The 15,240-nt window shown below is 32.5% G+C and overlaps 1 protein-coding gene across 6 annotated transcripts; it reads right to left on the bottom strand.

Annotated features, from left to right (window-relative positions):
* Positions 1 to 4,509: 4,509 nt before the first annotated feature.
* Positions 4,510 to 14,573, bottom strand: LOC108338491 (TOM1-like protein 3). Of its 6 annotated transcripts, none has more exons than XM_017575397.2 (10): positions 14,411 to 14,573; positions 13,800 to 13,962; positions 8,606 to 8,684; positions 8,246 to 8,341; positions 7,802 to 7,915; positions 7,289 to 7,437; positions 6,502 to 6,583; positions 5,785 to 5,870; positions 5,498 to 5,692; positions 4,510 to 5,312 (listed from the first exon to the last, which is right to left on the bottom strand). In XM_017575397.2, the coding sequence occupies exons 2-10, from the start codon at positions 13,907 to 13,909 to the stop codon at positions 4,685 to 4,687; spliced, it is 1,539 nt and encodes a 512-aa protein (XP_017430886.1). In that variant the 5' UTR covers positions 13,910 to 13,962; positions 14,411 to 14,573; the 3' UTR covers positions 4,510 to 4,684. The 6 variants fall into 6 exon arrangements, with proteins under 6 accessions (XP_017430886.1, XP_052722603.1, XP_017430888.1 ...); XM_052866643.1 differs by lacking the exon at positions 14,411 to 14,573 and adding an exon at positions 14,064 to 14,139; XM_017575399.2 differs by lacking the exon at positions 8,606 to 8,684 and having other exon boundaries at positions 8,246 to 8,306.
* Positions 14,574 to 15,240: the final 667 nt, after the last annotated feature.

Genomic DNA, 15,240 nt, shown 5'->3' on the forward strand with positions numbered 1-15,240 from the left:
GAGAGAAGAACAATGGCAAGAAGAGTGAAAAGCAAGCACTGGTGCTTCCAAGAAGCTTTCATGATTGTGTGTGTAGTGTCAGTCTGAGTGAGCAATGCAATGAGCCCTCCCCCTTGGCTATGAAGGTAGCAGCTTTAGAGAGGTTGTGGTAGCAGACATGTTCAGTAATGTAGGGAGCCAGCCAACTTGTTTGTTTGGGAAAGGGTGTGTAAATGGCAGACAAGGTAGGTTTTTGATAATCCAAAGTTGTTAAGTAGCCCATGTTGTTGATCTCATTGTCCTATACAATAATAGAATCCTACTGCGCATGTGTGTGGAATATGAAAAATGGTAAAATATTCAATCCTCTTTACGAGTTGGATATTAATATTTAATTATCATTATGCTTTTGTTACCTATATATCTTTGTTATTGTCAGACTTGTTCTAATTGTATAATTAGCAGTGTCACCTAAGGTGAAGCTGTATAAACTAGCAATTGTTGCATGTTTGGAAGGCTTTCTCCCTAACTTTTCCTTTACTTGCAATCCGATTGAAATCCTATGTCACTGACTGATCAGATAAATTTAAACTATATATAAATTCACGTAAAAGTTTTACAAATTGATTTTATAAAATTAAAAATTAAACTTAAAATTCATTTCAAATTAACGTAAAACTTTTACAAACCGATTTTATAAAATTAAAAATTAAACTTAAATTTATTTTTAAGATAATATTAAAGTATTATAATAATATTTATTGTTTAGTAGATTTTTTTCATCCATTGTCAAATTAGTATCAAATTACACATAAATATCTAATTACTATCAAATTATTCATACATATCTAATCAATATGCAAAAGGTATATTAAAAATTTTACTTTATGCTAAAGAACATTTATAATGGATATATATAAAGATTTGTTTTCCCTTCATAGATAATCATATATGCTTCTGGAAATTTATTTTACACCTTATTTTGTGTTTATTGATAAGAATTATGGAGGGTTTATGAAACCAAAACGGCATTTGTGAGCTTGAAAATTTCTTAGGACATTAAATATTTATAGATACAATAATGAACAATGATGCGTTGATGGTGGTAACTTTAAAAACACATTTTTGTCACTAATTAAAGTTTCATCATCGAAGCCTTTTCTAATTATAGGTTAACTAGGCCAAAGTGTGTGTCTAGTATTATTATTCACAAAATTCAATCATGCAAACATGAGGATCTTTCTTCGGCAGCTTCATATAGCTCAAAAGCTAAAAGTCTCAGAAAAAGAAGCATTTGATTGAGTCCACCCAAATGAAAAACATCTTTATATTTTGTATGTTGTTTACCCAACAAAGGAGTGTATTAACTATATGAAGATACTGAGCCATCCATGGTGTCAGTGAAAAAGTGGATATTCTTTAAGATTTCAGATAGGTATCCCTCTCATCTTTTGAAAACTTGGGAGTGAAAACATGAGCTTATAAATGATTGTTAAATTTGATAGACACAATAACAATAGTTTGAATGTTATTCAAGTATTAATTATTTTTTAAACCTTGCAATGTTATCATGCAAAATGTAACAATTTTGTTTGTTGGAAACTTTATTGCATAGAAAACTATGATTGAAAGATTGTCGGGTTAAAGCCACACTAATAATTACTTGCGCAGTTGGAAGGTTCACTTTCTTTCTCAAACTGTTTCTTTGTCTCCCTCACTTAACAGACCTGTCTTAGCAATGGATTTGGACATAATATGATCACACATTTTAAATTGAGTTTTCTTCATAGAGAATGAGATCAATAACAAACTCCTTTATTAGCAAAGTTTTATTAAATTGAAGTTTGGTTTCAAATCATATTGCGAAAAATTGAGGAAAGAGTTTTTGAAAATTTCTAAATCAAAAAGGAGTTGTGGAGAATAATTTCGAATTTGTAGATAGTTAATTATGCACCAACAGTGTAGAAATATGTCGTATTATTAAGTAAGAAATATAAAGAAACTCAAAACTTTTACAATAGTATTATAAAATGTTATAATTAATGACTTTTATCATAAGATAAAGTGAAATAAATAAATATTTTTACGTTAATAATAGAAAAAAATTAGTGTTTAAAATGTTTTCTTCTGTTTGAATCTGTGACATATATAGCTGTCTCACGACAACATCAACACGACATCCTCACAAGGAAGATACATTCTACCTTCCTATCATGTTTTCCATATCCACTTACAGACACATTGGCCTCAATCTGTATAGGTATTGTTGTGCACAACATTACAGTCGAGGACCACAAATGCAAAGAAAAGTGAAAATCCATCACATCATCAAAACAAAGGATGCAAATCTAAGTTTTCTGACACATGAAAACTCTAAATTCAGTGACAGAAACATAAGAAAAATGTTGAACATGTATTGCAAGATGGTAGATAACCTGAACCAACATGAAAATGTATCCAATAGCTAGAGTAAGAACATGGAAACCTTTTGATTTTATAATGACTTTAGTGTCACGAGAAAAGTGATAGTTGGTGTACAAGTGATGTTAAGTATCACTTTGAATTAGGTTGTTTAGTTGGATTTTTAATTATGTGTTTAAAAAGTCTAAATTAGTTAAATTCATTTTTTCTCACTTAATCTAAGTAGAGAATGGTCTTTTAGGTCAAGAGAGAATGTAAATTTTTGTACATTTTAGAAGAGTAAAAGAACAGAAATAATTTGTCGCATATTCATTCATTAAGGTGTCTTAGTATTATTACAATTCTCCCAACGTTCACAATTGAATGAGACTGAAATTTTGACATTAGGTTTCCAATGTAAGGTTCTTTCATTTTGACCATTTAGATCCTCAATTAGAAGTCTATAGTTGAAGATATTAGTTTTGCACTGGTGCTATTTATTAGGTTTCTTTTTCTTTGTTCTTTAAATTTGAAAACATTATTACTTTGACGTATTGATTGGTTGTAAATAATTGATTGGTTGATTATATTGATATTTCATCTTAATGAAGCTTGATTAATTGACTTGTGCCTATAGATTTTACTTCTAACATTGAGAGGGTTTTCTCACATTAAAACAATTGGTGTCTTGTTTATGTGATTATTGTTTCTTTAGTTTTGTTGTTTTTCTTTCAAGTTCGGGACAATTTATTTTAGCTAGATACTTTGGTTATTTTTGGTATTCTTTGTCCATCTTAGTGGCATCAAAGCTTTTTGGTTTTGGGTAATATTTACTTGTCTGAATGATAGAGGCAAATACAAAGACGGTGGCTTTAAATGGTACAAAGACTTGTTATTTGTAAAGAAATTACTATTTTCCCTCTTTGAAACACAGAAGAAGAATAAGACATAGTTAAGAAGGTCACAAAGAAGAAGAAAATATATAGTTAAGAGGGTCACTAAAAAGAAGAAGAATATATATAGTTAAGATGGTCACAAGTTAGTCTTAACCATTGTACCCTATCCAAAAAGACATACTCAATACAAGATGTACTGTTTTTGAAAACAATTGTTCTCTCGTAGTTAAGAGGGTCACAAAGAATAAGAAGAAAAATATACATAGTTAAGAGAGTTACAAGTTAGCCTTAATCACTATACTCTATAAAAAAAAGACATACTCAACACAAGATGCATTGTTTTTTAAAACAAATGTTCTCTCATAGTTAAGAAAGTCACAACTTAGTCTTAACCACTATACTATATCCAAAATCATATAAACTTCAATAAATTAATAAATAATTAATCAAATTAAAAGTTAATTGTTGTCTCATATTTAAGAGGGTAACATACAAATAGTCTTAACCACTGTACCATATACAAAATCTTATAAACTTCAATAAATTAAGAAAACTATAGTATAATAATTAATCAAATTGAAAGTCTATTCATAACTTGTAAGTGGTCAATTGTTTTATTTAAGGTTTTAATTTGTTCAGAACTGTCAATTTCGTAGTATTTGTTGATATTGAGAAAATTATAAACAACTGTAGCTTATAAAAAACAATTTCGAGTCTATTAGGGCACAAAAACTTTGATATCATGGCTAAAGTATAGTTTTTAACCATTTAGTAAAACTTTCGTCGTAATTAGTCTATTATGAATTTACTTGTACTTACGAAAATTCTTATACTTCACTTGATTGACCTTTCAAGTGACACGTCATGAAGATTTTAAAATTGCTAGCGTTATCTTAGGTCTTGTAGAATTAATTTGAAGTAAATTACAAAGGACGCATTTGTCATGTTAGTTTGAATAAAATCAAGTTTGAAATCTGTTTAACTTGGATAACTTTGGTGGTTAACAACGTGATTTGATTTTTAACCCATGTATTAAGAAGTTTAAACCATCATTAACACCTCTGGAATATACTAACTTCAGAATAATGTAACTTACTATGTCGATCCCATCCCTCAATTATTTATAGACTTGATCAAATATGGTGCTTAGCCTTTCCGGACAAGTTTACCATTGTTTAACCAAAAGAAAATTTGAATAAATTGAAAACATGAGCTAACAAATCAGTATGAGCAATATTCAAGAATATATGCAATATATGCATCAATGTACTGATTACAGAGGCTACATGAATGGGAAAATCATACCCAAATAACTGAAGACCGCTAAAATGGGTCATTAGAGAGATCAGAAGCAAAACCTGATTCGTAGCATTCATAAGTTGAACCAATGCAAATACAAACAAAAACTCTCAAAATGGCCTACTACTGGGTTTAGAAGAGGTTTTGGATTTTGCAAAGTCCAGTAGATCTTTAAAAAGGACATCTTCTGGCTTCTCTTGTTTGGTTGGAGTAGACGAATACATAGATAGATTCTGGGTTTGTTCCAACAAGTTGTCATTTGAGGAACTGGAACCAAAACTCAAAGGAGACACGCCTTGTTGCTCAGAAAACTGTTGTCTCGGATAAAACATTGAAGGGGGTTGTGGAATGGAGCCAGAAGATTGTGTTTCCCGAGGAGTTGGTGTAAGGATTTCCGAGGATTTATTGATGACAGATACTTCATCAAACACGGGCTGCTTGCTTAAAATTGGTGATGAGGTACTTGATGAACAAGGCGGAGAGGAAGACAGTGTTCTAGTGGCTGAGGCAGGATTATTGGAACTAGAATGAAGGGGCTCGACATGTGAAGTTGGTTCAGAAAGTTCATGGGATCCTTCTATTTTGTACACATCACCACTGAGAAAATCAATCATACCAGTATCAGAGTACACTGGCTGCTTTGGTGGCGGTGGTGGGGGAAGAATTGGGTTTACTCTCACTGGTTGTACATTGTTATTGACTTGTTTCCGTCTCTGTGCATTGATACCACGTGATGACCTGCACTCAAGGTAATATAAACTCCTAATTACTTACTAAATGAAGAAGAAATATCTATCAACCAGTGTATCAACTGTAAAATGAGTCATGCTTTAGAGATGTAACCAACATGCTCTCATATAACAGACATAATCCACTACGAGAAACTAACTTGCAACGAGTTCAATATAATACTGCAATTTAACCTATGGGCTAGTTGGGCAAAATCATCGTCTGACTCTTCTTCCTCTTCATTCTTTACATTTACAGGTGGCAGAACTGGTGTTTCTACTCCTCTTGTGACTGTAACAGGAGTTGCTTTTACAATATTGTCATGTTGACTAAGCACTCGCTGAAGACTGTCATTCAATGCCAACCCCTGACATAAAAGTTGCTCATCCCTGAAAAGAATCAAACATTACAGTCATTCTTGTTACATCTTGTTAATTACAGTAACAAAAATGGAATTTGTCATCTTAATCAATATTCTTACATAGTCTCATTCACAAGAAGCATGACACGCTTTTGGTAAGAACGACATTGGTCAACAAGGTCAACAATCACCTCCTGCTTGACAACCTGCATATTTTGTCAAGAATTTTAAGAAAGAAATTAATGTTGATTACTTGTTATGATAGCTTTTTACTAGACAATAAGCTAAATTGAGAAATAAAAGGATTATATTTTTGAAAATAAATAAAAATTAAATTTCATAAATATTCACTATATTTCGACAAGTCATTTAAATAAGATGACTTGTCTAAATGAAAAACATATTTACACAACAAATTATTTAAAAAATGAATAGAAGTACTAAAAAAGTTTAATAAGAATTAATTATATAAAAAAATTAAATTACAATTACGTAATACATTTTTTTCAGAAAACAGAAACATCCCTTATATAATATAACTTATGTAATTATACCCTTCTACATATCATTTTACATTACCAATTAGTTTATCAGTAATTTTACAAAACACTTTTAATCCAAGCAGCTAGTTTATGAACTTATTTATTAGTAAGAAGTTTATCAGCCAGTAGCCAACTTATCAGTTACTAGTCACCTTTTAGTTAGTTTTGACAAACAACCTTAAATAACAACTTCAAAATTTAAAAATATATTTTTTATAAACAATCATAACTGAATAGAGATAATGTAGCTAATCAGATAGTAGACAAAGGACAACAACATAAAACGTTACACGACCTCAGGACTTTTAGGATCCAAGGCACTAAGCATTTCACTCAATATATCTGCTAGTCCTTGAGCATTCTGAATCTCTGGCAAACTGATAACAAGAAAGTTCAGGGGATAAACACCAATACAACTTAAGAAAGTGAATATTCATGCAGTTAGATGCTAGTCTACATTTTTATAAAATAAAATAAAATAATTTCCTCCAAAGGTCCCCCTTGTGAGAAATGGGCAGAAGTTGCCAATGGAAGAATTTCATAATGGTGAAAATTTCATTATCAGGCAGAAATGATCCAAAAGTAGTTTTGTTCAGAGTTATGAGAAATTTCGTTTTTTCTTTTTAATTTTAAAACCATGACCATAATCCAGAACTTAAGGGTACAAAAAGTAAAAAGAGCAGGAAAGGAGCGAAAGAAGGTAAAATGACATTGAAAATATTCTGTTAATGATATGTTATGATGTGATACAAAATACAAAGAACTAACCTCAATTTATAGTACAGTAATACTAGATTGTTAATCCCAATTAAATATTAAAATAAATCATGAAATATAAGAAAATATGGGAACAACTCAAAGTGAACCTCTAAACATATGGTAGAGTATTTAATTTTCTAATTCTAAGATATAATATTGTGAGCCATTTTCTCGATATGCTAAAACCTTTAGAATAACATTGGGTTTATAAGGGTGGAGAAACAAACTTCCTAAATCTCATACACGATATGCAATGACTAAAATTATAAGCCACGAAAAAAAAAGTGTTACAACAGTAAAAAAAAGATGCAGTTAAAGAGTACCTAAGGTCAGATGCATCAGACTGAATAGAAGCCTGAATAGCAGCAGCGTCATATTCTGCAGCAGCAATATGAGCAACTGACTGGCTTTGGGGAGGCGTGAAGAAAGGAACACTATTCTCTACTCGTGGGGGAAATTCAACACCAGCAGACTGCCAGTTATTTAAGAAGTACATAGAAGAAATAAAATATCAATGTTTTATGAAGAAAGTTCAACAATACAACAACTTAGTAAAAATATTCTTGGAAGAGCATGACTGATGACATTTGGAAAACCAACTGACACATGTGATGGAGAGATACAGAGAAAGTTGTTGAATGATTGACAAATCTCAAAAGCATGTTCCAGATAGGTGTAAAAAATTAATAGTCCAAATAAAACATTATCATTTATAACAATAGGAGTGTGTATCAATAGAAAATTAAAAATGTCAATATATATCAGTTTATAATAGTAATGTCACTTGGAAAAAGTAGAATAACACTTGAAATGTCGAAATTTACAAGAGCAATCACCTTTAATTCATTATATGTTGCATGGTATTGGGGATACCTTCCATTTGGTCCACCAAAAGCTTCTTGCCATGTATCAATCAAAGTCAATATCTTTTCCCTCACACTTAAGTCCGGCTGTACAATAGAATTAAAAGAACGCAACACTTGATGAGAGAATTTTCCCTTTCAAACATAACCGTTGCAGAAATTATAGTAAATTATAAAAGAAATATGCAAAATATAGTTGGCACTTGGCGCATCCAAGTCAAGATGTAAACTAAGTTGATCAGTGTTCAAAAACTAATTGAAGTCAGTTGTGGGTACATTATAGGTAAGTAACCCCTGCAAGGCTCATTGAACCTAGGCATTACTGTGACTCTAGGATGAGACTGTGGCCTTAACCCTAAAATTTTCTCTAAAGAATAACAGTAAAAGAAATCTTCGGTATCAAAAGTCCAAAAATACCTTCTTCTTCACTATTTTAACCATGTCATGTAAGATATCCCGCTCAATGATCTGAAACACACTGTCACCACAATTTTTACTAAGGGTTTCCAGAGCCTACATAAAATATTTGAATACAAAAATATTCATGTCAGGTAATCATAGTTTTTTATGTTATCACCATTTGGAGGCAATTTAATTATAATATCTTTCATGCAGACAATGTCTGAGGACTTTTACATAATTTACACCATTTGCAAAATTTTAGTAAAATAGAATATAACTTAATTCATCATATCAAATTGAATGAAATGCTTGATAATTTTGTAGTTAAAGAAAGTACTGACGAAAAAGGAAAGTTGTATTTTGAAAAATACTGACAAAAAGAGCCAGAAGTTGTATTTTTGGATTTTTACTGCTCAATCGCTTCTTAAGTATCTTTATTGCATCCTTTGCTTGCCTGCAAATTCAATCAGTTCACCAACAAAGATGAGGAAAATGCTATGGAATCCCCATAAGAAAAAATAAAAATAAGGGTTGAAGCAATTTTATACTTGAGATCAAAATCTAAAAAAGGAAATAAACTCAAAATAATCTTATTCCGCTTTGAGTCCTCCTATTCCTAATGAAATTCCAGTCCAGGATGATCTACTTGTAACCCGTCTCCAGACTATACAAGCCTTATTTATAATTCGTTTTCCACCAAACTTTAGATACTTGTTTGTTTTTGTTATCTTCTATTCCTATTCCTAAGCCTTTAGGTGAAGCTTTATCTCACCTAGACTGTTGGGAGTTGATTCCACTTATAATAATTCAAAACTGGACTCTGTTTCAGCTTAACATCATAAATGTATTTCTACATGGTGATCTAGATGAAGAACCTTAGATGGAGTACCATTCTAAATTTGTCATTTGGGTTGAGTCATCTCATATTGTTGGCAAACTCATACTTCTTGGGTATTGAGGTAGCACAATCTAACGATGGTAATGTTATATCTCAAAAGAAGTATGCATTGGATATTTTGAAAGAAAGTAGGTTGATGAATTCAAAACTTGTTGATACATCCATGGATCTTAATACCAAACTCCTACCAAATTAGGGGAAGCCTATTTCAAATCTTGAGCAATATAGAATATTAGTTGAGAAATTAAATTACCTTATAGTTAATCGTCCTAACATTTCCTTTGTAATCAGTGTGGTGAGCTAATTTCTCAATTCCCCATGTGAAGATAATTGGAATGCAATTATCAGTATATTAAAGTACATTAAAAGATCTTGTGGAAAAGGTTTGTTATGTGGTTCTAATAACCATACAAAAGTTGCCTGTTATTCAGATATTGATTGGGCAAGATCTCCTTGTAATAGAAGATATACCTCCGGGTATTGTCTCTGTTAGGATATGTAATGTGTATGTTAGGAGGAAACATATAGAGAAGTAGTTGTTAGTTGGGTTGTTAGGTTAGGTGAGACTTTCTATATATAGTTAGGGGGTCTTTGTATGCAGGGATGTTTTTGATAGTTTGGAGAAGGGTTGATAGGATCTTTGGCATCCTGTATGAAGGGAACATTGTCCCTTGGCTGCTCTCATACTGTATTTGTGCCCAGAATCAATAATAATAGTTTTACACAGTGAGCATAGGTGGTTGCATGGAAGGTGTGGAAGCATGGAAGGAAGAGTCGGTGCTTTGGAAAGATTGGCCAACAAACAGGGAAGAGCTATAACTGAAATAAGGGACACTATGCAAGAACTCAGGGAGAGCTTCCAAGAAATGAAAGATATGTTGCGGAAGTCAAGAACCCATGAAAGGGGATCCGAAGGTAGTCAAAGTTCGGTTAGTGGAGCAAGAAAGGGAATGAAGAAGGTAAAGATGGGTATGGATGCTGAGGAAGATAATCTGCAAGACATCAAGAAAGAAACCCTCATATGGAGAGGAAAATTCAATCAATAGGGAGAAGAAAAGAGAAGAGGATGCCATGGACAATAATGGAAGTAGGAAGAGTGAGGAAGAACCACTATTCCCGTGGGCTGGAGGAGAGTTGTTCACATTTGAAAGGAATGGCACCCAAGGTCAAACAACAAGGGCAACAAATGTTCTTGAAGTTCATAACAACAAAGGATCAACAAAAGTACACCTAACCGTCAATAACAAGGAAGAAAATGCAGTCCAAGGGTTCAAGACCTGGCAATAAACAACTCAACTAAGGATAGTTGAAGGGGACAGGAGAAGCATGTTATTTGAGAGTTTGGCAACAGTGACACATATGTGAGAGTGTGACAGCAGATGGAAGTAACACAACTAATTAGCAAATTTTGTGGGATCTTCATTTCATTTTCCTGGAACTAGATTTAGTAACGATATGTGGTCGAAGAAAGATTTTCATTTTCAACCACTCTTCAGTTATATTGTTAAATCAAGTTTTGTTGGTCCCTTTATTCCTTTTAGCATTGCTTCGGAGCCATTGTTTGACAATTCTTGGGTTCATTATCTTGTGAGAGATGGAATAATGGAGCAGCGGTCGAAAGTGTTGTTGCTACAAGAGCCGATGAAGTCAGAGATGAAATTTTAAGGGTTTCATAGAATTGTGCTAAAAGAATCCAGCAAGAGTGGAAGTCATGGGAGAAGGATTTGTCGGATTCAATATTTGCCAGAGTTTATGAATCAAGAATAGATTTGTTTAAGGCAGTAATTATTGGAGCAGAGGGAACACCCTATCATGATGGCCTTTGCTTTGTTGATGGTTTCTTCCCAAACAGTTATCCCATTGTAACCATGGAAGTCCACTACCACTCTTGTGGGCTTCGGCTCAACCCAAAATTATGTAGTTTAAGTAAAGTTTGCCTTAGTCTACCTAACATCGGGTCTAGCCATGAGATTGAGAAGTGGCAACCAGGTGTCTCAACAATTTTACAGGTTTGGGTCTTTATATAGGGTCTAATCTTGAATTCAGAGCCATACTATAATGACCTTGGAATTGCCCATCTAATAGATTTGAAAGAGGGTGCTTTTAATTCCTTGCATTACAATAAGAACACATTTATCTTATCATTGAGGACACTGATGTATATCAGGAGAAGACCTCCAAAGAATTTTGAGGACTTCGTGGCTAGACATTCTGCAATCAAACTCAAGACATTCGGGTGGCATGCAAAGCATACATAGACGGTGCTCAAGGAGGTTGTTTGACCAAAGAGGGAGTCCAGGACGTTGATCAAAGGGACAAGAGTTGCTCAAATCAGTTTAGGTCTTTTTTTAGTGCACATGTGGACATGCTTGTTAGAGAGTTTATGAAAATTGGAGCTAAGGACTACGACAAAGTATTCCCATTAGCAAATCCTTCTCAACCACAAGTTACTTGGAGGTGGAAACTTTTGATGGATGTTGGGATAAATTTAAGGATTCTTACTGATGTTCAGGTCTACCATGACGATCCTGCAAAAGTAAGGATTCTTACTGCTTCTACCTACCAAGCTGTTTGGTAGACGTAATAGGAAGAAGGCCACCAAAGTTGATGAATCTTCCCTAATTTTGATGAATGGGCTGATGGGAGATCAAGTCTAACAGCAAGTACTAATCCAAGGGCAGAGAGGAATCCTTAAGGCAGCCACGTGGGAAGTTGTTGCAACAATTAAGGACCAGATTCTAAACTTCAAACTTGAGGACAAGGTTGTTTCTACAACGGCGTGTAATGTTAGGATATGAAGTAATTGTTAGTTGGGTTGTTAGGTTGGATGATACTTTCTATATATAGTTGGGGGGTCTTTGTATGCAGGGACATTTTTTATAGTTTGGAGAAGGGTTGACAGGATCTTTGGCATCCTGTGTGAAGGGAACATTGTCCCTTGGCTGCTCTTATATTGTATTTGTGCCCAAAATCAATAATAATAGTTCTACGCAGTGAGTATAGGTGGATGCAGTGGGTTCTTCCAGGTTTCCTCTATCTAGGAACCTAACCGTCTCGATTGGTGTTAACTTGATTTCTTGAAAGAGCAAGAAACAAAGTCTTGTGGCAAGATCTAGTGCAGAAGCAAAATATAGAGTTATGGCCTCAGCCGCTTGTGAACTTGTTTGGCTTAAGCAGTTGCTTAGAGAATTACAATTTGAAGATGTCGCTCAAATGACACTTATATGGGACAATAAGGCAACTCTTCATATCAATTCTAATTCTATCTTGCATTAAAGGACTAAACACATTGAGATTGACTGTCATTTCATTTGAGAAAATATTGCATCTAAAGGCATCAAGACTAAGTTCGTTAACTCAAATTATAAGTTAGCGGATATTTTCACTAACTCTTTTTGGGGACCAAGAATTGACTATTGTAACAAGTTTGATACATACGATTTATATGCACCAGCTTGAGGAAGAGTGTTAAATATATTGCATTTTATGTTAATTAGGGAAATGTAGACTTTTGCTATTGTTTGATATTGGTAGATATTGTTGATATTATTTTTAACAATATCTTCTATTTTCATATTTATGTTAGGTTGTCATATATATTTGTATCATTCTTCTTTATAAATATATTACTCTAGGTGTGTTTTAGACATAAGAGAGATTAATCCTACACCTAGTTTTATTATATTCAATTGGTATCAAAGTCATTGTTAGAGTCTATTCTAGCGAGATTTGTTGTTTGCTGAGCATACTGTTCCACCCGCTATAGGGCCGCTCATTAATTTTTGGTCCTACACACGAGATGTATGTATCTCAACATGAGAGAAGTGTATTAGAAGTCTCACATCGACTAGAAAGAAAACCAATTTAGAGTATATAAATAGGTGCAAACCTCACCTTACAAGTTGGTTTTGTGGAGTTGAGTTAGGCTTAAAGTTCACTTTTCAACATGTGAGGTTCTCCAAAGCTATGAAGAGATGTGACTTCAAACAAAGCCAAGGAGATCACATGTTTTTTACTAAACATTCAGAAAAAGGGGAGGTAACAATTCTTTTTAGTTCATGTTGATGATATTATAGTAACCGACAATGATGAAAACGAGAAGACTAATCCAATAATTTGATCTAAAAAAGCTTGGAAAATTGAAGTATTTCCTAGGGATTGAAGTAGCATATTCTAACCAGGGAATCTTTATATCCCCACAAAAATATATAACTGATTTGCTGGCAGAGACAAGAACTATTGGGTGCAGACCCACATCAACTCCAATGGATCCTAATCACAAGCTACGTAAAGGTGGTATTGTCCAATAACATACACCATAGTGCTTGACTAATTCAATTCTCTAAACAACACAAAAAAATTTGTAGCAAACGAAGAAATATATCTTCCACCCCCTCCTACTCCCATGCAATTCTCCAAACCATAGTATAACCAGTACAAGCAGAGTGGAAAATATTTTTTATTGAACAAACACTAAAAGATTTACTTTCTTGTAGTTCTATATTAATAAAATATAATCACAAGCATTGTTAACAAAGAACAAGGCCAGTCAACAACTAGTTTCCTGTCCATTTCTTCATTTCCAAAAAATAAAAATAAAAAATCCGCATAAAGCATATATAATAGAGCAGAATAATGGCTTAAAGAAATAAAATAAAACAAGAGAGATACCTAGGGTCCATATTAATGATATCACACAACTCTATGTTAATTGCCCAGTCTGGCCCAATCAGCATGTCACTAGTTGCCCTCTCAGCACAGGCTGATGCATTGTTAGCCATTTCTCTCTCCCTCTCTACAGTCAAACTCAATTCTCAAATTTAATTCAAATCTTCTGCAAATTCGAACACAAAATTATATCATTGACAAGATTAAGCCAAAGTAAAATCATTAAAAATCAAGCACCATAAAATAAAACTTCGGACTGCACCATACACAATACTAGTTTTATCTGATCAGAGGTTTCACTCACAATCTGCGATTGAGACGATCAAATTTTCTATTGAAAAAGTAAAAGAATGCAAAAGAAATTACCCACCCTGTAAGTCAAAATTATAATTGCAAAAACAAACTCAATTTGCTAATTTAGCTCAAAATAATAACAATAACGTTCTTATTATTAAAAACCATATTAATATTGTCGAACTGGAGAAATCTTAAAGCCTGAGAAAACATGAAAACGCTGTCAGATCGAAATTTCTCTGTTAGAGTGAGGCAAACGAAGGCAAACGAAAAGATAAACGAGCAAATATATTACAATGCCGCGAAATTAACTACTTTACATGATCAGAGGAAAACCCCGCCGATTAGAATTGAAAATGTAAAGGGAATCATTAGCGGTTCGGATAATTGAAGGAAGAATGAGGTAGCCATAGCTCTGAGATTGGGAAATGGGAATTGTTGGCGCATTTATCAAGTGTGTGAGTTTGCTTCGCTTTTTTTTTTTTGTGTTATTTAATATTCAACTTTTCTAAGAAACTATTACTCGTTTCTCTATATACGTTATGTTGAGAACAAATTATCGTATAAAATATCTATACCTATAAGGATATAGTAGTCGTTTTTTTAAATTTAAATTATATTTGATTTCTTTTAAACTAAACCAATTTTTAAATTATAAACTATAGACAAAATAAAAATAAAATTACAAAAGATATTTTAATTTTATAATTATAATGATAATAATAATAATTTTATTAATTTTTATTATTAAAAAATGTGGACACGGGGTATGTTTATTGAGTTAATTACGTTTTTTTTATTGAGTTAAAATTGAATTGTTGTACTAACTTTTATTATTTTATATTGATTTCCATATTATTTTTAAATTTAGTATTTTTTTTTCAATATTTATTTATTTATTTTTATGTTATTTTGTGTAAATTTGATATATTAAGAAAATTCAAGATATATGAAGTTATGAGTTAGAGAAATAATAATGAAATATAAATAATAAAGAATTTAAAGATTTTAAAGATAAAATGTAAGAAATGGGAGAGAGTGATGTTGACACTTGTAGAGAAGGCAATAAAATAGAAGAAAATAAGAAAAATAGTTTTACTTATACTAAAGACTATATTTAGAAGTGTTAAAGAAAACCTCCTTAATTATA

The sequence above is a fragment of the Vigna angularis genome, chromosome 7 (genome assembly GCF_016808095.1).
Source record: "Vigna angularis cultivar LongXiaoDou No.4 chromosome 7, ASM1680809v1, whole genome shotgun sequence".
NCBI classification, from domain to species: domain Eukaryota; kingdom Viridiplantae; phylum Streptophyta; class Magnoliopsida; order Fabales; family Fabaceae; genus Vigna; species Vigna angularis.